At 34.3% G+C, this 27,177-nt stretch overlaps 1 protein-coding gene across 3 annotated transcripts in view; it reads right to left on the reverse strand.

Annotated features, from left to right (window-relative positions):
- Positions 1-7,787: 7,787 nt before the first annotated feature.
- LOC113175909 (ubiquitin carboxyl-terminal hydrolase 9X-like) overlaps positions 7,788-27,177 on the reverse strand; it is a 127,015-nt gene continuing 107,625 nt past the window's right edge. For all 3 annotated transcript variants that reach the window (XM_077794091.1, XM_077794093.1, XM_077794090.1), the window contains 12 exons: positions 23,370-23,511; positions 20,542-21,292; positions 19,893-20,016; positions 19,110-19,338; positions 18,453-18,582; positions 15,760-15,945; positions 15,285-15,505; positions 15,110-15,198; positions 11,909-12,065; positions 11,329-11,541; positions 10,705-10,800; positions 7,788-9,196 (listed from right to left, as the gene is read on the reverse strand). In XM_077794091.1, the coding sequence (XP_077650217.1) occupies positions 9,065-9,196; positions 10,705-10,800; positions 11,329-11,541; positions 11,909-12,065; positions 15,110-15,198; positions 15,285-15,505; positions 15,760-15,945; positions 18,453-18,582; positions 19,110-19,338; positions 19,893-20,016; positions 20,542-21,292; positions 23,370-23,511 (2,470 nt within the window). In that variant the 3' untranslated portion in view covers positions 7,788-9,064. The remainder of the gene's footprint in view (positions 9,197-10,704; positions 10,801-11,328; positions 11,542-11,908; positions 12,066-15,109; positions 15,199-15,284; positions 15,506-15,759; positions 15,946-18,452; positions 18,583-19,109; positions 19,339-19,892; positions 20,017-20,541; positions 21,293-23,369; positions 23,512-27,177) is intronic.

Raw genomic sequence — 27,177 nt, forward strand, 5'->3', positions numbered from 1 at the left:
GGGGAAAAATAGAGTGGGCTCCTTTTGTAGGATTATTCTCTTAAGCTCAAGTATTCCCACCACCCTCATCTGTTTGTCCTCTCCCAGTAGGAAGTCATCATATAGCATGAAGGTGGGGACTAAGTCTTAAACACATTGGCCTTTAGAGAACATTACATATACAAATAATATTACTTAGCAGTATGTTTGTTGTGATATTGAGGTAGACAGGCATGTTACCCAAGGAACAATGGGTCTGGCTTATGGGTTTCTGGTAGTGGTGGCTGAATTGATGCTATTTCAGACTGTGGAAAAGTCCACAGGGTGATAGAACTGTAGATAAGTTGCTGGGTGGTTTGACTGCTACTTGAGCAGGGTCTTCCTTCTTAAAACAGCCTTCGAAACATCTTGGATTTCACTGGGATTTTGAAAGCTCCCATAAAAACACTTTTTATTTTTTTCTGTAAATGGTTGCCAGGTTATTGTTACTTTAGGATTATTTGTCCCCATATATTATCAGAGTTATTTTGGGCCTATATTTTCTCCTGCAAGTAATAGGTAGTTTGCTGAGGAATGTAACATATCCTGTCCCATTAAGCCAGCAGACTGCAGGTAAATTTCTTCAGATCCATACAGTTAGATGAGGGGACACACAAACAATATGAAAAAGCAAGGGAACAAATTGATTTACACAAGCCAAGGTACTCCAGTAATAGAATCCATCAATAATGGAAGAAATGTCAGAAGAGTGGTTAGAATGTACATAAACTGATTTATTGGGATATATGAAGGCATGGAGACAAACAAAGGAATGCAGATATTTTCAATTAAATACTATCAGAAGACTTCCCAAATCTAAACAAAGAAATACAAGAGGCTTAGAGGACTTCAAATATGAAAAATACAACTGACCTACAACAAGGCACATGATAATAAAAATGCCTACCACACAGAATAAAGATAGAATTTTGAAGGCTGTAAGAAAAAAATATCAGATTATATATATGAGGAAAACAATTTAGATCTCTGCTAATTTCTTAATCCAGACTCTCAAAGCTAGGAGGTCCTGGCAAGACATATACCAAGCTCTGAAAGAAAATGGATGCCAACAAGAATTCTGTATCCAGCAAAACTAAGCTTCAGATTTGAAGATGAAATAAAAACCTTCCATAATGAACTAAAGTTAAAAGAAACTAGAAAGCCTGCTCTTGAGAATATTTAGGAAAATATTGCAATGATGATGCATGAAAAAGGGGGGGTGGGGCAGACAAGCGAAGGGAGGAGCTATACTAAAGGAATAGTCAATCAAAGTAGAAACTAATTCAAATTAAAAAACTAGAAATATATAAAAACATTGGGGATACAAATCATCTCAATAATAATTTGCAAGTCAATTGCCTAAACTGATCAAGCAAGAGACATAGACTTGCAGATTGAGTTAAAAACAAGACCCAACAATGTACTATCTCTAAAACACTCACCTCATAGGCAAGACATCCATAGATTGAAGGTGAAGGATGGGGGCAGGGGGAACATAATTCACACTGATCATGTATACAAGCAGGGGATTCCATCCCCAAGAGGTAAAGTAGACTTCAAGCCAAAGTCAATCATAAGGAACAAAGGACACTGCATACTGCTTAAGGGAATCATACATCAATAAGATATATCAGATGTTTATGCCCCAAATGATGGAGAATCTATGTATATACAATAAACCCTTCTCAAATTCACAAGTCAAGTAGACCACAACACAATAATGTTGGGTGACTTTAACACATCTCTCTCACTACTGGATTAATCTTCCAAACAAAAACTAAACAAAGAAACTGTAGAAATAAATAATGCAATTAAAAATTTAGATTTAATAGACACATATGTAGAATATTTCATCCATTAATGACTAAATACACTTTCTTCTAAGCAGCACATGAATGCTTCTTCAAAAGAAGCAACTCTTAGCAAATACAAAGAGCAAAAACAAACAAAACAGAGATAATACTTTGCATCCTAATAGAATGAAATTAGAAATTAATGAAAGAATAAAACATAGAAGCTACTCTAACACCTGGAGACTAAATAATACACTATTAAAAAATAAATGGATAAGAGAACAAATCAGAGAAGAAATAAACACTTAGTGTTATGAGAAAACTAATACATCATAATAAAATCTCTGTGATCCCATGAAGGGTAGTGCTGAGAGGAAAGCTTATTAAAAGTATAAAAAGTCAATTTAAAAAATGATCTCAAAGCCCTAAAAATAGAACAGCAAATCAACACCAAAAGTAGAAGACAGGAAATAACTGAAATCAGGGCTGAAGTAGTGAAATTGAAATAAAAGAAACAACTGAAAAAACTGAAAAAACAAAGAGTTGGTTCTTAAAAAAAAGTACCTCAACACTGTAAATAAAAGCTATGTAGGCTAAAACCAACATAAACATTCAAAATGGAGAAACAATTGAAAGCATTCCCTCTAAAAACTAGAACAAGACAAAGATGTCATCTTTCACCACTTCTATTCAACATTATTCTTGAGACTAGCCAGAGCAATTAGAATGGACAGGGAAATTAAAGGGATACCATAGGCAGAAGAACTGAAAGTATCACTATTTGCCAATGATATGATTCTATATTTAAAAGATCCAATAAATTCCACAAGAAAACTTCTAAAATTCAGCAAAGTAGGTTATAAAACAAACCCATGAACTAAACACATTCCTACATATTAGAGAAAAGTGTACTGAAAGAGAAACTAGAAAAACTTACCCTTGCAAAATAGCCTCAAAAACAAAATAAAATACTTGGGAATCAATCTAAACAGAAGAGGTGAAAGACTTCTATAATGAAAACTACAGAACACTAATGAAAGAAACTGAAGACCTTAGAAGAAAGACCTCTTATATACTTGGATAGGCAGAAAAAATATTGCCAAAATAGTCATACTACCAAAAGTGTTATACAGATTTAATGCAATTCCTATTAAAATCCCAACAATGTTCTTCACAGAACTAGAAAAAGCAATCATGAAATTCATCTGGAAAAAATGAGACCCAGAAGAGATTAAGCAATTTTTAGCAAGAGTAAAGCAGGAAGCATCACATTACTAGATCTTAATACACAGCCACAGTAACAAAAACAGCATGGATTGGCACTATAACAGACGTGTAAACCACAAAGACAAACCCACATAAATACAGACATAAATCTCACACTAGACAAAGGAGCTAAAAACATATTGGAGAAAGAGAGCTTCTTCAACACCTGATCCTAGGAAAACCAGCAAAATGAAATTAAATCCTCTCTCACCTGGACTGAACTCAGTCTTCTCAAGGACTTAGCACTAGAATAGAAACCCTGTGCTAATAGAAAATAAAGTAGGCTCAAATATTTACCTACTTCCTTACTTTTTTTTTTTGAAATATGATAAATTACAAGTGAGAAGTTTAACAGCTTTCAGTGAGTTCTGAAAGAATTTCTAGTAAATCATTCAGCTTAGGGTGGATTTAGGAACACCTTAATGTTAGACTGCCAAGGCAGAATGACCATGACTCATTTTGTAACAAACAGTTGGGGTGGTAAAACTTTGTTTCTGGTGACTGATAATCCATGCAATGGAAATGCTGCTGCAGCTGAGATCACCTTCTCAAGGTAAGTTACCAATGAAATGTAGCAGCCTAATAAACAAGGAGAGCAAAAGCATAATAATAAGGAAGCCATACAGATAATCTCTTGGTAATTGTTTTCTGTAAGAGCTTAAAATTGTATTTTAAAAATAATGTATTTTGGGCTGGGGCTGCATCTCAATAGCAGAGCACTTGCCTGGCATGTGTGAGGCACTGGGTTTATCCTTAGCACCACATAAAAATAAATGAAATAAAGACATTCTGTCCTTCCACAAGTACAAAAAAATCGTATTTAAAAAAAAAAAACTTAAAAATTTTTACTGGGGCAGATTCAGAATACTTTTTTTTTTTTTTTTTTTTTGGTGGCAGGGAGAGTACTGGGGACAGAACTCAGGAGCACTCAACCACTTAGCTATATCCCCAGCCCTTTTTGTATTTCATTTAGAGGTAGGGTCTCAAGTTGCATTTGTTGAGGCTAGTTTTGAACTCGAGTCTCCAAGTTGCTAGGATTACAGGTGTACCTCCAGGCCCAATTTAGATTTCATCTTTTCTTAATTTCAGTTTGAGCTTTGCCAGATAACCTCAGGACTGCCATCAACATGTAAAATAATAAGACAACAGATAGTAACTCAATGCATTTGTGTCACCAAAATGGAAGTCTGAGAAGAGGCAGAACCAAAACTAGAGAAATCAGGACATAGATTAAGGGAATTTTATTATGTGGCTAGTATTGTCTACTCCCTAAGAAAACATCACTAAATGCATTGGGTGAATTACTTAGTGGCAGTATATATTAACACCGTAGGATCAAAGAGTAAAGGTGGTTTGATGGAGACCTCCACAGCTCTTTATTGAACAATCACATAGCAGGTTGTTTATTTCCATCAGTTAGTTTTTGAGTAAAAGCCATTATAAATTTTGCTTATCTGGGAAAAGGAGACTGTTCTTTCTTATCTACAGGGTGACTTCCCATATACAGCATGATATGCTCATATGCAAACAATCCTGGATTAGCTTTATTAGGATCTGATATTCATTTTGTGAATATGCCTCTTATTCAAGGCATGGTAAATTACCTGTACTTCCATGTCCCTTTTTCCATGATATCCTATATAACCTTACTGATACAAAGTTGAGCAACAACTCAAGAAACTGTATGGGATATTGCTGTGGCCTACACAGCTGAACCCAAGGTACTGGAGATGGATGACAGGAGACTAAGAAACACACACACACACACACACATTAATGATAAAAAAAAATGGGGTTAGGTGATGTACTGGGCTCTGATGGAGAAACAGAGTCAGAAGAACTGGCCCAGCAAGTTTATGTATATAGGGTCTCATAAAAGACTGCAGAGGTATTGTTCTTTGGGCATATTCTGTGGCATCAAGGAAGCCCATTGTTTGAAGTTTCTACTAAGCAAGGCAGGCTTGAAGGTTACAGCACTGGTGAAACACTGCAGAATCCTCTATCCCTGGAAGTTGGTATCTGAAATCTAGGTCAAGTTCTTAATGGCTCTGTGGCTAGCACAGAATCTTCTACAGTACAGGGCATCCCAGTGCAACTGGGCCTTCTCAGTCAGCATCCTGGAACCAAGAATATTGCCAGAGCAGCCCAGCCTCTGTCACAAGAAAGTTTCAAAACCCATCATTCAGTCACTGGTCCCAACAGGATGTGGGTTAACCTCATTTCACTTTTTGGGTCTTATGGATGCTAGGAAAGAAATTCACAAAAATGGTAAGAGCAGAAGACAGGCATTTATGTCACCAAGTGGGGAATCTTCAGATGGATTAAAAAGAATAAAAAAAGGGGGGGGTATTAATCATTAGGGTGAAAAATGTCTTCATGTACTACTGTAGAGATTATATGAACCAATAGAAGGAAGTCTCAATGATCTCCTAATAGTAAGGGACCCTAATACAATTCACTCTACTTGCTACAGTTTGAAGGAATTTCGAAAGCAGATGTGGTGGTGCATGCCTGCAATCCTAGTGACCCAGGAGGCTTAGGAAGGAGGATACTAAGTCTGAGGCCAGCCTTGGAAATTAAATATGACTGACAAAAAAAAAAAAAAGGCTGACAATGTTGCTTAGTGGTAAGAGCGCTCAATGGTTCAATCCCTTGTTCCACATACACATATAAGCAAATAAATGAACAAATGGACCAAGAAGCTTGTTTGACATGCCTGGGTTGATGGTCTGGCATGTGAACCGTTGCTTTGAATAAGTAAAAAAATAGAGACTACAGAATGCTGATTTTCAAATCTGCAAATGACTTTTTTTTCTATTTAAATCTGAGAAATAAGACAACCAGTTTGCTATGAAGTGGGAAGGATCTCAATTCATTTTACTTACTGTGTTACTTTAGTTAGGCAGATTTTATATACATCTTGAATGAAATATATTAATGATATCCATGTCTAGAAACACTTTGTAGTTAGTTTCTAAATGCCACTAAAAAGGAGGCTTATTTGAATATGGGACTAAACAAAGGCAAGCTTGTCTGAACTAATAGTCAAAAAGGTGGTATCTATTAAAACTTTCAGACCTTCTGATGTGCACTATGGTTTGGATATGAGGTGTTCCCCCAAAGTTCTTGTGTTTATGTTCAGAGGTAAAATGACTGAATTGTTAACACTGTAACCTAATCAGTCCATCCTATTTTGAATGGGCTATCTAGGTTGTAACTATAAGCAGGTGTACTGGCACTGGGGTCATGGCCTTAGTAAGGTACACTTTCTGCTTTATCTCTGATTCATGGTTCCCATACAGGCAATTCCACCGTGATGTGTTGCCTCACCTTGGGTCCGGAGCAACAGGCTTGATAAACTGTGGGTTGGGACCTCTGCAACCATAAGCTCCAAGTAAACTTTTCCTATCTAAGTTGTTCTTATAAGGTTTTTTAGACACAGCAGCAACAACAACAAAACACAAGAAGTGCCTGTAACATAAACATAGATAGGCTGGTATTTAGGACTTCTAAATGTTATCTAGCAGCACTGGTTGGAATTTTGGGCAGGAAATTTCTGGGTGTCATGATACAACATATGTTATTTGAAAAACAATTAATAGCTTGTCTCCTCTAGGGGATTTATGCCTAGCCAGGACATAAAATAATTCTAAAACCTGAGATACCCTCTAGTATCTTGGATGATGTCAAGAAACATTCTTAATGAGAAAGAAAAGTACTTAAAAGAGTTTCAATGTAACATGGAAAATTTTGAAAATATCTGAGGGAACTGCTGAATTCCACTATTTTTCTAAGAACAATTTTCTATGAACAGTTCTCCATTCAACAGCAAAGAGTTTATTTACACATGGCAGTTTCATAATGGACAGGTAATGTCCTGTTTAGCACATCACCAGCGACCAGCAATGAAGAGTATTTAAAAAAGAAAAATATAAATCAGCTGTATGTTTGAACTGCATACTGTTATTCCAGTGCTGGAAAATTAACATGCAACAGTGATTTACATTAAGTCCCCATTTTTTTCTCCCCAAACCATAGGTGATGGTCAATGGCCTATCCTTTTGGACAATGGAAAATGGATTCCCACCTGTAACACAACCCTATGGCAATTTAAGAGGGAAACTAAAATAGGACATTTTTGATAGCATCAGAACGCTCCAGGACTGGGAGGTGTTTGGAACTAGTCCATATACATCACAGTGCATTTGCTTGAGTTGGATACATTATGGGAGTAAGAAGCAATACAGACATGGGCTGACTGTAGATATATTGCTTTGAAATCTTTGAGTCAGAAAATATCAAAAACAATCTGCAGTGTAGAAAAGAGACAAAGATTGCTGATGATTAGACACATAACTGAACATAACTGGATCACAAAGGACCAAAGTCAGTGGCTCTTTGAAGACAGAAAGAAACTTAATGTATATTACATAGTTACAGAGTAAGAAAAATCAACTATATAAAAATGTGCAGAGAGTTCAAGATAGACTATATTAGCAAATTTAAAAAAGTGTTAATATTTCTTTCTCCAAATCCCGAGACTAATGGGTCAAGAAATAAATCTTTATATATATATAAAAACTTAATGTGTCTAAAATAATTTAATGTTATGCCAAGGCATATAATGCCCCAAATTAATTTTAACGTGTAGTCTTTAAGAATACAACCTAGTAACAAGGAACAAAAACACACCACAGCACAAAATTCTTCTTAAATTCTATTTGGAAATTCAGCAAAATAATTTCTATAAAACAAAACAACAAAATATTAAACAGAAAAGGATAGCCTGTATCTGTTGCAGGAATATTTGGGTTTTAGACAGCTTCCAAAATATTACATATATTCAAAAGCTAGCAATTCTCCTTTAAATATGACAGTAAGAATTTGTTGGAACTTCTAAACAAAAGTTTATTCTAAAATGGTACCTCTTAAGTTTGCGCCTTAAATCCCATATCTAACAATAATTTGGAATGGAAAAAGAACTAGGACCATTTTACTTTGAAGTAAAATTGAGACTGACTAAAAATCAGCCAGGCATCTTGGTATGATAGTACTGAATAGTAATGTGAATTCTGATGATGTACATAGTTCATTAGCTGAGATCCAGCAGAAGCAAAACCAAAGAAATTCTACCAAAACCCAAAATAAGATATATAAAATACAGTCTCTCCTATTATGTTCCACATATTCCAGCATGAAAAAATTGGCATATATTTTCAATTTTAAAATTCCTATTAGATATTCTTTATCCCATCAAGAAATGGAACTACCAAATATTAAATGTGAAGAACATTCATATGTGCAACTAAAAACTGCTTTATTGTACCCTTTCTTCCTGTTTTATGTTTATTTTAAGGATCAGAAATAAAAATGTTTAAGCAATACACATGTGATTTTGGGACAAATGATCTCATTCAAGAAATTTTGTCTCTATTGGCAATACAACCCGGTATGAAGCCATGCTAACAGTTATAGTATAACTAGCTTTAAAATAATTAACCTAATACCAGAATAAAAAGATGGTGAAAAATTTTTGGAAACAATGTTACATCACCAGTTTTTCATCTCAACCGGAAGGGCACCTACTAGTGTTATATTCCAGTAATAAAGAATTATCAGGAAATTATATAAACAGGCTCTTTTACTACCCCCTACCACTTTTTTTTTCATAAAGGAACTGATTTAACTGCCAGGAAGCAGGAAATACTGGTTGCAGAATGCAGCAGATAAACAAGAAAATGAATATACTATATACATCTTTTCCATTTACATATCAGCAATCATTTATTATAAAACATTCCACATGTTCTGTTTGTCGGTGCTTACATCTGTCAGCAAATTTCTACAAACGAGATAGCAAATAGAATCTTTATGTCATGTTATTTTAGAACAGTTTTTCTACTTTTAAATATTTAATCAGGCACAGAAAAATTTGGACTGTAAGTCCAGACTACATGATATTAAAGGAGTCAGTAAACTGGTGCATTTCACTGATCCTTTGTTTGAGGTGAGGATACTTCTTCACCGCCTTCATAATTTTCTTGTACTTGGCCACTTTTCTGAGGGTTGTTCAAGTGATGTGCTGCTGGACCTATATACGGCTGTCCATGTACATTATTCTAAGAGGGCAAAAGAGACCTGCATGTCAAATTTTCACATATTACAATTGAAATGTTAATAATGGGCTAAAATTTGACTAAAGTATAATTGAATTTAAACTTAGGAATCATTTTTTAAAAAATTCTCCAAGTAGTTGAAAAGAACTTATAAATTGATTCATATATTGTGTGGTCCCCCTGGATCAACTGTATCATTTGGAATCTTGTTAGAAGTGAAAATTCCTGAGATCTACCACAGACCTACCAAACCAGAAATCCTGGTTTATGAGATCTAACAATCTATCTTTACCAAATGCCCTTTATTATATGCCCATTAATTTTAAAAGCTGCTGCCTTTAAAGAACTGAATTACTCATATCTGTGGCTTAATTTTAGTATAGTCCTTTCAAAAGATCATATTGGCAATCCTTAGTATACATATAACAAACAGAAAGGTCACATAGTGCTAGAATTACACAAAAAGCTTGTGAACTCTGTCCAGAAGAGTTTAAAAAAGGGGGGAGGCAATAGAATGGAATTATTAATACTATTATTATTTTTTGTGGTACTGGGGATAGAATAGCTAGAACACAGGGCCTTGTGTATGCAATGCAAGCACTCTACCAACTGTATCCCCAGTGTTAGAATGAAATTATTTTTATAGTATAGTTTTATGTATTATTGATTGGTAATTGTGGTTGTTTGTTTTAATGGCCCTTTTCAAAGAAAAATTTCACATAAAATTTCTTCATCTGTATTTTTCCTGTTTTCACCACCTGCTCAAAGGCAAAGTACCTGCTAAAAATAAATTATTGATTTTAAAAAATGTTTTATTGCCACTAATTTTTTTTTTTTTTGTACTGGGGATTGAGCTCAAAGAGTCCTCACCCCTTTTTATTTTTAGGCAGAGTCTTGCTAAGTTAACTTAGGATCTCACTAAGTTGCTGAAAATGGCTTCAAACTTATCATTTTATTTTTGCCTAAACCACCAGAATTACTGGAATTATAGGCAAGCACCACCATGCCTGACCTGCTACTGAATCTTGAGGCTAAATAATCAGGATACTTTTTCTTTTAATGTTCCTTCAATTTAATTTTGATATGAGATTTTACATAATTTTATTAACTACAATTACAGCCTAAGGCCTTAAGGATACCTAGCTAATAAGGAAATACTATAGAAGTAAGATGAACTATGCTGCACTATGACAATTCTAGCTATTCTTAGTACAGCTGTTCCAGGTAACTTATAAATTTATAGCCAGAGCTGTCAGAAATACTTAAGAGGGGCTAGGGATGTGGCTCAAGCGGTAGCGCGCTCGCCTGGCATGCGTGCGGCCTGGGTTCGATCCTCAGCACCACATACCAACAAAGATGTTGTGTCCGTCGAGAACTAAAAAATAAATATTAAAAATTCTCTCTCCCCCCCCCACTCTCTCTTAAAAAAAATAATAAGAAGAAAAAAGCAGAACATCCTTCATAATATGAAACACAAAAATTGGTTTGGGGATATAAAATTTTCATTTTACCTGTTGATACTGAGATCCAGGTGAATGAGGATACAGTGCTGCATCTTTTGGTGGAGATGACTCATGCTCATCTGGGGCATCTTGGTCATCTGGTTCCTAATTTTAAAAGGAAATTAAGAATTTGATAATGAAAGTAACTTCAACTGTATTTTTAATCTCCTTTTAAGGTCTCAAGACTAAAAAAGAAAAAAAAAGTATAAAAGTACATTATTTTGGTTACTAGAGCTATTTTACACACACACACACACACACACACACACATACACACACACACACCCGGTGGCAGATTTCTTTTTGGAACTTAACCCAAGAGTGCTTAAAAATTTTTAATTTTTGACATAGGGTCTTGATGAGTTACTGAGATTGGTCTTGAACTTGTGATCCTTTTTGCCTCAGCCTCCTCAGTTCCTGGGATTATAGGTGTGAACCACTGTGCTCAAGATATAATAATTGATAAGAAAAACAAAGGGGTGGTGAAATTCTTCCAAACGTGAAGAGTAAGTCAGTAATTAATGCTAACCATTAAAACAAATAAAACCACAATTACCAATTGTTAATACATAAATACTAAAAAAAAAAAAAAAAATCATTTTTTTCCCCTTGCATTCTATTGTCATTTTTTACCTCTTCTGGACAAAGTTCACAAGCTTTGGTAAGTGTCATTCTAGCACTATGTGATCTTTCTAAAAAATAACCATTTGAGGTCTCATTGCTTTGTATTGGTGGAGACCAATTGTTGTAAGTGTACTGAGGATTGCCAGTATATGGTCTTCTTTCAAGTTCATCTCCAAGCCACTCCACTGCCCAGGTCCACTTTCTCTTAAGGTCTCCATTACCCTTAAAATAAATAAATAAATAAATAAATAAATAAACAAACAAATAAATAAATAAATAAATAAATTCAACTTATTGAAACTAATTTTTCAAAATCAAGTTAAAATGTTAATTCCCAAATTTTCATAATTATTATCTTTTAAAATGTGGATTCGGCATTATAACAATTTATAATGAATAATTCTTTTTTTTTTTGGCATCAGTGATTGAACTGGAAGGGGTTATCAACTGAGCCATATCCCCAGACCTTTATTTTAGGGCCTTGCAAAATTGCTAAGGCTGGTTTTGAACTGGTGATTCTCCTGCCTCAGCCTCCTGATCTGCTGGGATTATAGGCATACAATCTTGCCCGGGTTGAAAGAATTCTTACCTGTAAAATTTGGTAAGCAACAGGACAATTGTTAAAGAGAGCTACCATACACTTTATACACTGATATGCTCTTTTTTGATAGTGATTCTTAGCGCGCTGGATTGTATCAAACAGCCCATCACGGTCATCTGGTATTCCTTTAAGTGCATTGTGAATTCTAAAAACAAAACAAAACAAAACAAAACAAAACAAAAAAACCCAGATAAAAGTAAATTTTATGTGCTTTCTAGTCACTATTCAGTATATGATGTAATGATATAATCCAATTTCCTAAATGAATAGTATCAATAAACTTATTTAACAGAAGGAAAAAAGTCCAGAGAGGTTAACATAGCTTTGTTAACATTATAGAATTAAAAAGTTGTGGAGCTCATTCTGTTACATTAAACATTTTTTTTTCAATACTAGTGACTAAGCCCAGTTGCTAATCCTTTTTTATATAAATTTAAGTGTAAAAGTGAGTTAAGGGCAATAGTCCACTATTTTTATCAGTTAAATCACATTTCTTTAAGAATACTTCACGTGAGAATAACTGATTAGTTGGCTCATTTTTGTAAGACTATATTTCAGAATTTAAAGTTACAATCCACTGACTGAAAAAAGTGTATTAATTTGATATATAAAACCAATCTTTAATACATATATAATAGGTAAAGCAGATTTTTTTTCCCACTGACAATGGCAGAATTTGATTCAGTAATGATCTATTACATCATTTAATTTCTAAACTGCTATAGAAAACTTTGGGCAATTATGACTCTCCTAAATAGTAATTTGAAAAATTAATTATACGCAAAAGCACACTTTCTTTGGAGTCATTACCTGGACAGAAAGTAAACAGAAAAAAAATTTGATTTTATACACTTGTATCTTAGTTAGAAGAAATCATTACATTCTAATAAAAAGACAATTTTCCTTTTTAGCCAAGATATTCACAGTATGTATCTTTATTTGGAAAATTCAAATTCCAAATATAATTTCTTTCAGACAAAAAAAATAACATGTTCAATGTGCAGTGGTAAATGTCTGTAATTCCAATGAAGCCTAGACAGCCCAGCCTTGGTAACTTAATGAGAGCCAGTCTCAAAAAACAAACAACAAAAAATGAAGACTATAAATATAGTTTAGGGGTAGAGTACCCCTAGGTTAAATTCCCAGTACCACAGAACACCAAAAACCAAAAACGAGGTTTCTTAAGATACTTGTAGTAATACTATATTCTATTTTATCATTTGGTCTTAATAATGACGTGATTCTTAATATTTTTTGTCAAATTCTTTCTTTATTTTTGGTACTAGGAATTGAAGCCAGTCATGGTTAACCAGAGCCACAATTCCAGCCCTTTTTTTGCATTATTTAGAGACAGTGTCTCACTAAGTTGCTGAGGTTGGCCTTGAACTAGGAATCCTCCTGCCTCAGCTTGCCCAGCTACTGGGATCACTGGTATGTGTCACTGTACCCTGGTATGACAAATGCTTTCATGTATAATTTTGACCAATATTACCTTTATGTTTCTGGATATAGCAAATGATTTATAACACCTCATGAATACTGTTAATTGAATAAAATAAATGTTATTTATGCACAACAGTTCAAGCAATACTTCACGCATTTTCTATTGATTTTGAAGATGAAAGTTTACTATTTTCCAAAATAATTTAGTTTTTATTTACTTTTTGGTACCACGGTAAGTATGTAGATAATATTATATTACATTATATTATCTTATATTTAGAATATCCAAAAATCTCTACCAGACAGCCAAAGCTAATAAACAAATCAGCAAAGTAGCAAGTTATAAAATCAACATACAAAAATTGTTAGCTTTCTTATATACCAACAATGACTTTGAACATCAACAAAGAAATCAGAAAATCAATCCATTCCCAATAGTCTCAAACAAACAAACAAAACAAAAAACCCCACAAAATCCCTAACACCCCCAAAACAAAATCAACCAAAACCAAGAACCAAAAACACAAAAACACAAAACCCAGGAAAAATCTAACCAAAGAGATGAAAATCTCTGTAATAAAAATTTTAGAATATTGAAGATGGAAGACTGAAGAAGATGGAAAGATCTCCCATGTTCATTGACTGGAAGAATTAATATGGTAAAATGGCCATACTTCCAAAAGGCAATATACTGATCAAGTATAATCCCCATCAAAATATCAACAACATTCCTCACAGAACTAGGGGGGAAAAAATGTCCCAAAATTCATTTGAAAGAATAAAAGACCCAGAAGATCCAAATTCATTTGAAATAAAAGACCCAGAAGAGTCAAAGCAACTCAGTAAAAACAAACAAATAAATTTAAAAAAATGCTAGAGGCCTCACAAAAACTGATTTCAAATTATAACACAGAGGTATAGTAATTAAAAATGGATAGTATGGCACAAAATAAAAGACAGATACAAACTCACTCAGATACAATCATTTGATCCTTCACAAAGCAGCCAAAAAACAAACATTAAAGAAAAGGACTTTTAAACAAAGGTGTTGGGAAACTAGTTTTCAAATCAACTAAAAATGGGTCAAAGACACAAATATTAAGACAAAATGGGGGCTGGGGATGTGGCTCAAGCAGTAGCGCACTCGCCTGGCATGCGTGCGGGCCGGGGTTCGATCCTCAGCACCACATACCAACAAAGATATTGTGTCCGCCGAGAACTAAAAAATAAATATTAAAAAAAAATTCTCTCTCTCTCTCCTCTCTCACTCTCTCTTAAAAAAAAAAAAAAAAGACTAGAAACTAAACAACTCTCAGAAGAAATGCAGGGTCAATACTCCAGCATACAAAAACAGGCAACTCTCTCATCAGGACCCCTACTGCTCAGGAAATAATGACAGCAAAAATACAAACAGTAATAAATGCTGGGAGGATATGGATTAAAAGGAACACTTTTACACTATTGCTGGGATTGTAAATTAGTACAATCACTGTGGAAATCAGTATGGAAGTTTCTCAAAAGACTAGGCATGGAACTATCATGGGGCTGGACTGAACTATAATACTTCTGTCTTGTTCAGGGGCATAAACAGCACTTCCAGAATAGAAAAAAAGACCCCGAGTTCAAACCCCCATTCTCAATACACTGAAAGAGCTCCCAAAACTGAAACCATATCTGCTAACCGGCATTTGCACTTATTTCTAGAACTTGGGAGAGATAATTAATGCTGGTAGCAAGAGTATCCACCTGTGAGTCTGCCAGGAGTCCTCAATCAGTAAAATTTGCAAAAGTAGATCCAAATATGGCCGAAGTTCATAAGTATATGAATAGGAAACCTAAAAATAGGTAAAACATAGTAAATATAAATTCTTAAAGGAGTATGAATAAATTACATACAAATGAAAGTTAATATTTATTTAACCTGCCAGAGAAGTTCACTGAGAACAGTAGATGAGAACTGAGGATTCTCCCAGGAGCAGAACCGAAGTAATTTAATGGTTTCCTCTGAGTTACTGCAGTCTTCAATAATTTTCTTCACATAACTTATTCTCACAAATAAAATATCTGCCACATTCTGCTGAATTGGCATTATAGGTTGTGATAAATTAGCATCACCAAAAGGGTTGGGAAGGGGGGGATTACCTAGGAAAGATTTGACATTAATGAAAAGCCAACAGACTTGTCCACACAATCACAATACTAAATTTATTATTTCAAAAAAATAACTCTGAACTTAAGCCTCCTAGACATAGTAACAAAACTCACAAGACCACATATTACAAGATAATAAAATGTAAAATTGTAAAAATTAATCTTGAGAATTACTTTCAGTCAAGAAGTGTTCATAATGAACATTATTTTAAAACTACTATAAAGAATGGAACATTCTACTTTACCATTGATTGAAGACTGGGTTCTTGATGAAACACTGCAACAGCGTATCAGCTGAGACACTACTGAGTATAATTTGCCTAATTCAGCATATTGATATTTGATTGGAGGACCTGGTCCTTCATCTAAAGATACAAGCATAAAGGTGGCAGGTACGTTCAATTTTAGAAGCTGTGTCTTTTCCGCAATACCTATGAAAAAGGGTACAAATAAGGTGTTAAAAAATATTAGGAAGAACAGTGCTTAAGTAATTAAAAGGTAATTATCATAGCTTCTCATAATTTTATAACTACAGCTATCGTCTGTTTAGAATGTAGCAATATAGAAAGAATGTAGAAAATTAAGATTAAATATTATCACTGTGAAATGACAACAGCTCTGGCATTCCAATTATAGAGGTACTCAGGAAAATGTACTTTCTAGCATCTTAGAGAGGTTAGAATGGTCTAGCCTAAATTCTCTAGCAATTCTCATCCTCCTAAGGAAAGTCAGAAACTAAATTTCCAATCTGTTTAAGCTAAGTGCATAGGGTATAAAATACCTATATTTGTTGTTTCTACATTTCTTATTTTCTAATATGGATGGACATTTTGTTTTTATCTTAACCTTTGATGCCTGAAGCTAAAAGAGGTCTCAAATATTTCGGTTCCCCTTCATAACACTATTTTTCCTTGATCTTCTTCCTTACCAGCTTTTAAGAATATATATCTGAGTGAGATCATGTGAAGCTTGTCTCTTTGAGTCTTGTTAATTTCACATAACATGATATTCTCTATTTTCATCCATTTTATTACAAATGACCATATCATTCTTTTTTTAATGTCTGTATTCCACTGTTTGTGTATTTGTTGTTGTACACCACACTGTACATAATATCTGTTTATGAATAGTGCTTTAAGAGAACTACAGATTTGACGTACTGTTTTTTTTTTTAAGTTGGACATAACCAGTAGCAGGATTATGGGATCACCCTTAGTACACAGAAGGATTAACAGCTAACTACTTAGTAGTAATTCTTGCATGTGCCCATATACACATATACTGAGTTACATCCCCACGTTTTTATTTTGAGTCAGGGTCTAAGTTGCTGAGGTTGACTTAGAACTTGCAACCCTTCTGTCTCAACACTGGCGTTTCTGGGATGAGACCAGTTGTATTTTGAGGAACCTCTGTACTATTTTCCATATGGTTTATCATTTTTTGAATTTTTTTGAGTTGGCACTGTAATTCATTTTCTGATAAAATATAACCTTTTTAAGGGAAATAGGCTACTTAAGCACACACCACCCTTACTGTGAAAGTGAATATTCATTATTCATCACAAAAATATTAATATATTTGGCCACAGCATACTGTGGATATTACACAATGTATTACAAACATACCACTTCACTTTTGTTAAACCAAGAAATGAAACCCTAAAACATTTCTGGTCCTATGCACTTAACATTAAGATATCAAAGGATTCCTGGCAGGTGAAACTATAATTAGATTTTATTATAGACCAATGAGGTGTGACTTATGAACAGGGAATATTTAAAATGATAGCTGTACAGAATATAAGTTTTTTGAGTGCTCAGCCTGGATATTTTTACATTTAAAATAAAAACTTCAAGGTAAAGACTTTATGCATGGTTGTATGAAAGTACCAACTGCCTAGTACTGATGATTAAACCCAGGTGGTTTGCCACCAAGCAACATTCTTAGACCTTTTAAAATTTTATTTGGACACATGACCTTGTAAAGTTGCCAAGGCTAGCCTTCAACTTGTGATTTTCCTGCTTTACCTTACTGGTTTGCTGGATAATTAGACATGTGTCAGAGTGTTTGGCTTACTACTTCAATTCTTGAGGATATGATTTTTTAAAATTTTTTTTAAAATTTGTGATTTACAATTTTTTAAAAAAAACTTGTTCTGGTCTGGGGTTGTGGCTCAGCGGTAGAGCGCTTGCCTGGCATGCGCGAGGCCCTGGATTTGATCCTCAACACCACATAAAAATAAATAAATAAACAAAATAAAGGTATTGTGTCTAACCAAAAAAAATATTTAAAAAAACCCAACTTGTTCTAATTATAAATGATAGCAAACTGCATTTCGATTAATTGTATACAAATGGAACATAACTTTCATTTCTCTAGCTGTACACGGTATAGAGTTGTGCCATCTAGAATGATGATGTTCATCTTATTCCGAAACCTAATTTGTGAGGAATAGTTCACAACTATTGAAGATACTTTTATAAACCAGTAATACCTTACCCTAACTCTAAGGATTTTCAGTTGGTGTGGGATGTGGCCTTGGTAGTTAATATTTTTCAAAAAAGCAGTATTAGGAGATGTAAACATAAATCAGACATAGAATCTGACTGTTAGGGACAAAAGGGTTAAGTGCTTAAGTTATTTTATAATAGAAGATGAGAAATTTCATTTAAAATGTTATAGTCAAGAGGTGTAGCTCAATGGTAGAGTGCTTGCTTAACATGTGTGAAGCACTGGGTTCTATTCTCAGCACTTTATATAAATAAATACAATATAAAGGTCCATTCGACAACTAAAGAAAAGAAAAACAAACTTCAAAACTTATACAAATTTGCAGACAGCCACACTCAAGCAAATTCCATCTTATCATCTGATTAAAATATTTTCTTCATTTAATATATAAATATAAAACAAATTGAAAGTTATGAAAAGTTCTTACCTAAATTGACATACATTACAAACAAGTTGAAATATTGTTGTAAATGACGTCCATGTTCTGAAACTTCCCTTCTCAGGAGGTTTAATACTGCTTTTAGTAAGTGGTCACTCAAGCTCAAGTTATCAGATGTCTGTGAATAGTAAACTATCAGTTATTTTTATCAGCAACAGCATATATAAACTTTATAGTTTTATTTGCATAAAAAGAATCATGTTCATAAATACTGTAAAAGTTTCATGAAATAAATTATTAAATATAATTGCTTTATGAGAAAAAAGAACTGCAATAAAGATCCTTTATAATGTTTAAATTGTAAAAATAAAAATGCATGTTATAATTTTTGCATTCAAGATACTTAACAAATTTTGTAATTATTAATTATGTTATTATAAATTAGCATACAGGCCTTAAAATTTACTAAATAAGTACAAGTGACTCATAGAAACTTCTCTTCATCTTTTCAGATTAATGATTAATGATCACTATTTTCACTATCATAAAATAATTTTTAGGAACCACAGTATCATAACATTTATGTGTAGACACATTTCTGCATGGTAAATATGTCATACACAGGCACATAAATATGCTTCTTTACACCTGTTCAAAGAAAAACTTACTTTCAAGTATTTAATTAGAAAGAAAGTATGCAGTTACCTGACTACAATGTGGCCCTGGAGATGCAAAAGGTGAAGGAGAAGAACCATCTTGCAAGGAAAAATGTGCAATAAATACTATAAGTTTTGCAAACACACCCCTCACTTCTGCACTAGGGCACTCCAGAAGGTATTCAGAGAAACGATTTGATACATTAAAAAGAACATTATGAGCAAACCAAAAACGAACATTCTTGCTGTGACGAAGAAGAATGCACAAAGCATCATACCTAAAATAGAAACATCTATGATTATGAATTTTTATTAATATGCTTATTTTGGTTGCTATAACGAAAACAAAGGGTTCTCTGAACCAAATAATGATCATGATTGGTTATAGTACAAATATGAAGCCAGGTGACTATCTATTTCCATGTTATAAAATGAATTCAGGAGTCTCTGCAAATATTTTCATCTTTTAATGTGAATGATGCTGAAAGAGTTGTTAAATCAAGGAGCTATAATAAAAACTCCACTATACTTTTAAAATCAGCAACAAATGAAGAATATAGCAATTTAAATATCTACCTTTTTAATGCTAAGCAAGAATTTTATTTAGTGAAGATAAACTTAATATTTTCATGATAAACAATACTGACGATATAAAACAAATTAACAAAGAAAACCACATTTTCAATAATATGGCATATTTAGATTAGACATTTTTAATAAGATTTTTCTTAGCATCATTGTATCCTGAACTAAAAGACCCATATTATAAAAAAATAAATCAATATACTAAATAAATTCAAGTACAATATGAACGAAATCTAAAGCCATGTACCAGTCACTGGCAGGGCCACGAACTATTTTCTTGGTATGAAATCCAGTGGTAAAGAGGAATCTAGCAGCAAGTTGAATGCTAATCATAGTTATTTCTTCTGCTTCGGGTAACAAGTAATCTTGTCCTTTAAATAAACAGTGCACATGCAATCAAACAGACTTTACTTTCAGGTTCCAGGAGTAATGCTTAGTGATTATTTTAATACCTCACTAAAACACGTCTTTAAAAATCAAATGCTTGAGTCAAAATAATTGTTTCAGTAAATAAAAGCACCTCTACTTTCTCCAACACAAAGCCTCACTTTTTTTAAAAAATATTTTTTTAGCTGTAGATGGACATAATATCTTTATTTATTTTTACATGGTGCTGATGATTGGAACCCAGTTCCTGATACATGTGAGGCAGTTGCTCTACTACTGAGCTACAGCCCCAGACCTCAAAGTCTCACTTTTCAAAGGTAAGATATTTTAAAATTTTTACTTAAAAATAGCTTGAACTGAAAATGCTGATACGTTCACATGAATTAAGGTTAACAGGTATATTAAAAAAATAAAGAAAACTGAAGAAAATATTTAAACAGAGATTGATGTCTGACAAGAAATAAGTTAAGAATTATTTTTTAATAAGAAACTAATTTCAAGAAACTTACCTGGAGCAGGATTTAAGTAAAGAGCATTACATGTAAGCAATTTTTTCACAAACTGAAAATATTCTAAACTATACTGCATTCGATTATGCATAAACTGCACATTTTGTTTCCATACGCTTCTCTCAATGGCTGGTGACATAATAATCTGATGGGATCTAGTGACAGATAACTCTGAAATGTATCTTATCATCTTATCATCTTCATCAACTGTGTCCATTCGCTCATAAAAAAGTATATAAGCATTCCACCATCGTTTCTGCCGTCTGTATGACATACGCTTCATCATATGATCAAATACTTCTCCCATGTATTCTCCACCAAAGCATTGATTCTTCATTTCTTCATCATCATCCATTTTACATTCTGTTACATCTCCATCATCAAATTTATACCAGTGATCTCTCTCACCATCTTTACCATTCCTTTGAATGATGTAAGAATAATAATGTCCACCGCTTGCTTGACCACTGTGTACAAGCACACCTACAAGCCTGTATTTTGTGTTTCTTGTATTCTCACTTTCCGACTGCTCCTTCTGTCCAATCAACTGACTCTCTGAGTTTATGTTATCTCCTTCCAGCTTTGCAACACCTGCTACTGTGTAAGGTTCCATATCCAGTTCTCGGGGAAATTCAAAATAATCATTGAATTTGATTGCACATTCTCTCTCCCAATCATAGTCAAATCGTTTCAATTGGATAGCAAGAACAGGAGGCAATTTTTTGATTAGCAAGCGTTTTACTGTATCAACCTGCAATTAGTAAATAATATAAATGTAAAGATGGAAAGAATCTGTTAAACTACATAAAAACATGAAATTTTCACATTATTTCATTACCAAAATAACACAGGGCAATTATAGAATAATTTTTAAATAATGTTTACCAAGCCTAAAAACATGTAAATAACCTTAGTTTTTTACAATTTGAAAAAACTAGTAAGTAAAACACTATTGGCTACCTGGTTGTATTCTTTTCTTTTTTTTTTCTTTTTTGAGAGAGAGAGAGAGAGAGAGAGAGAGAGAGAGAGAGAGAGAGAATTTTTTTTAATATTTCTTTCTTTTTTTTTTTTTTAGTTTTCGGCAGACACAACATCTTTGTTTGTATGTGGTGCTGAGGATTGAACCTGGGTCACATGCATGCCGGGTCAACGCACTACTGGTTGAGCCACATCCCCAGCCCCTCTATTGTTTTCTAATGATTACTTTTTTTAATATATATATTTTTAGTTGTATGTGGACACAATATTTTTATTTATTTTTATGTGGTGCTGAGTTTCAAACTCATTTCCTCAAACATGCAATACAAGTGATCTACCACTAAGCTACAACCCCAGCCCCTCTAATAATCACTTTAATATTTACTTTTATACTAATAAGTAGAATTTGCTGTAAGTAATGATATCAGCAATTATTACATAAGTCATGTAATACACAGCTATTCATGTATTAATGGCTTTAATTCTTATTAGCCTTTGAAAAAAGTACTATTACTTTAAAGAATGCAGATTAAGCCAAGTTTAATGGCATACACAGGTAATCCCAGTGACTTGGCTGAGACAGGAGCATCCCGAGTTTGATGCTAGCCTCTACAAACTAGCAAGGCCCTCAGCAATTTAGTGTCTCAAAATAAAAAGCCAAAAGGTCTGGGGACGCAGTTCAGTATAAAGCTCCCCTGGATTAAATTTCCAGTCCCAAAATGAAAAAGAAGAAAAAAAAATTGCAAACTAAAGATAGCCAAAAATAAGAAGAAACTGACTAACTGTCAGAGTTGTGGGTAAATAGGCAATATGGCTTTACAAAATATAACCCAATTAATGTTTAAAGCCAAAACAATACAGGCAACTTGGAGATGAGAAGGCACGACAGCTGAGAAAAAGACTTATCTGTCACTGTATTTTAAAAAACATGTTATCATTTATTATACAGAGTTTTCAAAAATAAAACTAGTTGGCTGAGTCTAAAAATCAATTGATCTGGTTGATCAACTTCAAGCAGCTTTAAAAATTCTACTGCAACAAGATGAAATTAGTAAAATTTCTGAAATAGAAGGGTAATTTAGAATGTAACATAATATTTTTAGCATTAACGCTTCAGGTTTAAGTTCAATAGTGACCTATTTCAGAGCACAGATGAAAACAATCTTGTTAAACTACATAAAAACATGATATCTTTTACAATATTCTTTTGCTGACACAGCTTTAAAAGAATTATTGTGGGGCTGGGGATGTGCTCGCCTGGTATTTGAGGGACACTGGGTGCAACCCTCAGCACAAGAAAGAAAGAAAGAGAGGGAGGGGAGAGAGAGAGAGAGAGAAAGAAAGAGAGAGAAAGAAGGAAAGAGAGAGAGAAAGAGAGAGAAAGAGAGAGAGAAAGAGAGAGAAAGAAAGAGAAAGAAAGAGAGAAAGAGAGAGAAAAAGAGAGAGAAAGAAAGAGAGAGAGAGAGAGAGAGAGAAGAGAGAGAGAGAGAGAGAGAGAGAGAGAGAGAGAGAGAGAGAGAGAAAGATAGATGTTGTGTCCACCGAAAACTAAAAATGTCTTTAAAAAAAAAAAAAAGAAGTATTGTGGCTCTTCTAACCATAATACTTAAGTAGAAATGGAGCAGTTATCAAATTTTGAGATTGAGGACAAGCAGCTCTGAAGTTTCCCAGTTCTAGCAATGTAATCATTATTTTGAAAATTGTACAATACTTACCTTAAATATGAATCGTTGATGAATTTTTTGAATTTTATTTATTTATTGGTATGTGGTGCTGAGAATTGAACCCAGTGCCTCACACATGCTAGGCAAGTGCTTGACCACTAAGCCACAATCCCAGCCAATGCTTACCTTTTTATCACATTTTTCACAACGATATGCATTTGCACCTTCCAATAAATCTCCTTTGATATACTGTTCCAAAGAATCAAGAAGATTTTGGTGATTTCTAATGTCAACATTCAAAGTTGTAAAAGATTCTTCACATTCGTACCTAAAGGTGTTATTTAAAAAATGATCAAAAGGATTCATTCTTTACATTTCTAACGGTTATCTTTAGTTGAGGTGATGAAAAATAATTTTGCAGTACTTACTGCATAATGTCAACTCAATCAGTCATACAATGTTATTAATAAGTAGGAATTATCTTTTATTAGTCATTTTATTTTGTACTGAACATTATTTGATTCTTATATGCTTATCTTCACATTAATTAAATACATGCTAGAGGGCTGGCTAAAGAGCTAGGGATGTGGCTTGGTAGAGGGCTTACCTTGCATGCACGAAACCTTGGGTTCAATCCCTAGCACTACAAAACAAAAACAAAACGAAGATACATCTCGATGCTCCCTTTAAAGAAGGAAACTGGAGCTACAAAGTTTGAGCTTCCCCCTAATGTGGGATGGAAAGCACACTGTCATCCAGGCCCTCTTGTTTTATCTCCTCCAGGCTGAGTCTGTCGCTGTCCAGCTTTTTCATCCTCTTAGGAGGTGTCCTGGGTTCAGTACCTGGGGATGCTGAAGGCTCCAGTGCTGCTTTTGTTTTTGGAAGTGCATCTATCTGGATTCCAGTACAGGGAGTGTTGTATATCAAATACAGAACCTCTGCTTGCTAAGCAAAGACTATATCCTAGTCACACAGGCTCCAGCTTGATTCCTGTGGTTGACTACAGCACAGAGGACAGCTGAAGCTCAAAGACATCTTTTTAAAGCAAATTGTAAACTGATGTTTCTGAAAACAAATTGTAAACAGATATTTCTGAAACCTTCCAGATTTTTCCAATCACCAAATAAGATTGGAAGGTTCCACTAAGATGAAATTTCATGGGCTGGGGATGTGGCTCAAGCGGTAGCGCACTCGCCTGGCATGCGCGCAGCCCGGGTTCGATCCTCAGCACCACATACCAACAAAGATGTTGTGTCCGCCGAGAACTAAAAAATAAATATTAAAATATTCTCTCTCTCTCTCTCTCTCTCTCTTTAAAAAAAAAAAAAGAAAGAAATTTCATGAGTGAGGTTCTGTGGGAAGATGTTGCTTATGACAAATGGGAATATAATTTTGGGGAGGATGAAGATGAGTATGGGAGTCTGAAAAGACAAGATGCCAGAACACTGGAAGGCAGAAACAGCCTTTTAAGCCCAAAGCTGCCAGAAGAATACAGCAGAGGGGCAATGCAGCCTTTTGGTTTTATGTTCATGAACACATGTTGCATAGCCAGAGCACTTGAAATTTCTACCACTTATAAACCAGACAGACTTGGCAATCATTTAACCTGTGACCCTGTCAAAGAAAATGTAATAAGGGCTGTATCACAAAGGGGAGAGATCAAGTTCAACTCTGAGTATAAGAACAAGACAACTGTAGAACCATGGAGCGTGGAAATAGAAAATTACTAAAATGAGACCTAAAGAATGGGGCACTGTTGCTAAAGTGGCTTAACAAGTCTCTTGATAAAACAGGCTTAGGCATCAAAGGTGAAGTATACAGTACTGGCTCAGATGTCATGCAAGGGGGTTCTATCTATACTTGACTTAGCAGAATGCATACTAAAACTGGATACAGAGGCCCAAGGTGGGGTCTGATTAACAAAAAGGCTCAGAAGAATCTAAATTTAAGGAATATTGCAGGTCTAATTTTCTTATCTGTTAAGGGTGTGTGTGTGTGTGTGTGTGTGTGTGTGTGTAGGCGGTGCCAAGTAGGTCCCACAATCCTTCAGAGGGCTTTTGTGGAATAAAGTCAGCTGGAAGTTATCAAGAAAATCCTTAATGCTCAAGAAATGTTTAGTGAGGATGTCAGGATGCTTTGTGTTCCCAGGTGGGTAGCACTTAGAACAATGTGCACAGCTACAACTCTGGAAGACCCCAAATGCACCTCTTGTCTAAGAGATCCTTCCTGTCTCTCTCTACATCCTGGACTGTGACTTCACTGGGAGCTGTCAGGTGATGTGAGCAAAAGGAGGGGATTTGCAGAAGTGAATATAGATTTAGGAATAAGTTCTGACAAGACTGTAGTGTTGGAGGGGCAGGCAGCAGTGGTCAAATCACTGTAGCTGGGCCTTGCATTGGGCAGTCTCTTCTGTAACACAAGCTGGAAGAAGTTTGTCTCCATGATAACTAGTTTTGATGCAAGGGGGAAAAAAAGTTTTATTAGAATAACAATAATCTTTTCTGGCCAGGGGGAAATCATATAGCAATGTGACAATTACTCAGGGACCTACTCTGATACAATGTTTAGATGATTCTACTGTAATGGTATGACTGTCATGGAATGCACTGATACAAATCTAGATGGTAGAGGACAATCCCTGACATGTCCTTTTGAGGGAATTAAGAGAAATGGCACACTGTTGATAGCAAACTTCTAAAATATTTTTTATTAAAGCAGGAGGAATATATTCCAAAACAATGATAAAAGCATACTGAACATGAAATGAAACACAAAAGAGTAAGAAAAGATAATGAAACTAGGGTGAGAGAAAGCTGGTAGACAATTTTGATTTCATTTATGAGGTGCAGTGGTCATTTGAAATGAGGTTTGTTTAGCCTCACTGTTTCCTATATTTCTGTTGTATCATCCCTAAAGCAGAGGAAGATAGTAAAACACTTGTCTCCAAGTGTTCCCTTTCTGTTTCCAAAATTCTAAGAACAATAACAAGAGCCTGGTCTAGAAAAAAAAAGACATATATTATTTTGAAGAACACGGGCTTGCTTTTGTGCACACTGAGAACCAGGGCAAGATGTATACCAGGAGAGTTGCTCCTTGAAAGACTGGTCATATAAACAAACTTAAGCTAAACTAATCTTAGCTAATGCTGATGATGCCACTGCTTCTGCAGAATAACACCCAAAAACATATATATCTACATATATATAAAGTTCCCATCCTAGACTGGAACTGAAGGCAATCTGGAAAGGCTGAGTCACTTGGCCAGTCGGCTATCACTATACCATGAGAAGAGAGGTGCTGTCAACTGTCACACTTTTTGGAGCAGACACTAATCTCTTGTAAATTTCCCCCAACAAATCATGTACCTTCCATGCTGTCTCCAGGGTCTTATCTTTGACTTTTCTGCAACATACCCTATCCACCTGGCCCAAATGGACTTACGCAAGACAAGCTGTTCAAACAGAATTCATGATAAGTTTAAGACTTATCAAGTTCGGAACATGGTTATTCTAGACTTTTTGTTTGTTTGTTTGGTAGTGGGAATTGAACCCAGGGACATTCTAGTACTGAGCTACATCTCCAGCCCCTTTTATGTTTCTTAAAAAATCGTTTTAGACTACTATTATTACTAAGGGTGAATTTTTAAGTGTTTTTCAATTTTTGTACAAGAAGCTTTTCTAACAAGTTCAAAAAATATAGTCTATATTGCTTCTAGTATATGGTACTATCTAGTTATAAAAAGAAGTCCAGATTAAATAACATGAGAATGAGTCAGCAGTCCAAACTCTGGTAATATTTTATAACAGTGACCCAAAATTTGTGATGACACATATGATAAAATCAGAATATGAGATAGGAAGAATACATTCTCAACCATTAAATTCATTTATTAAAAAGAGATGAGTAAAGTACAGGAGATATATTTAGGTCACAGACCTTAATATTTATAAACTTTTAGTCAGGAGAAACAGAATAGAAACAAAAATAAAATCAC

This window comes from Urocitellus parryii, chromosome Y (genome assembly GCF_045843805.1).
Source record: "Urocitellus parryii isolate mUroPar1 chromosome Y, mUroPar1.hap1, whole genome shotgun sequence".
In the NCBI taxonomy this organism is placed as follows: Eukaryota; Metazoa; Chordata; class Mammalia; order Rodentia; family Sciuridae; genus Urocitellus; species Urocitellus parryii.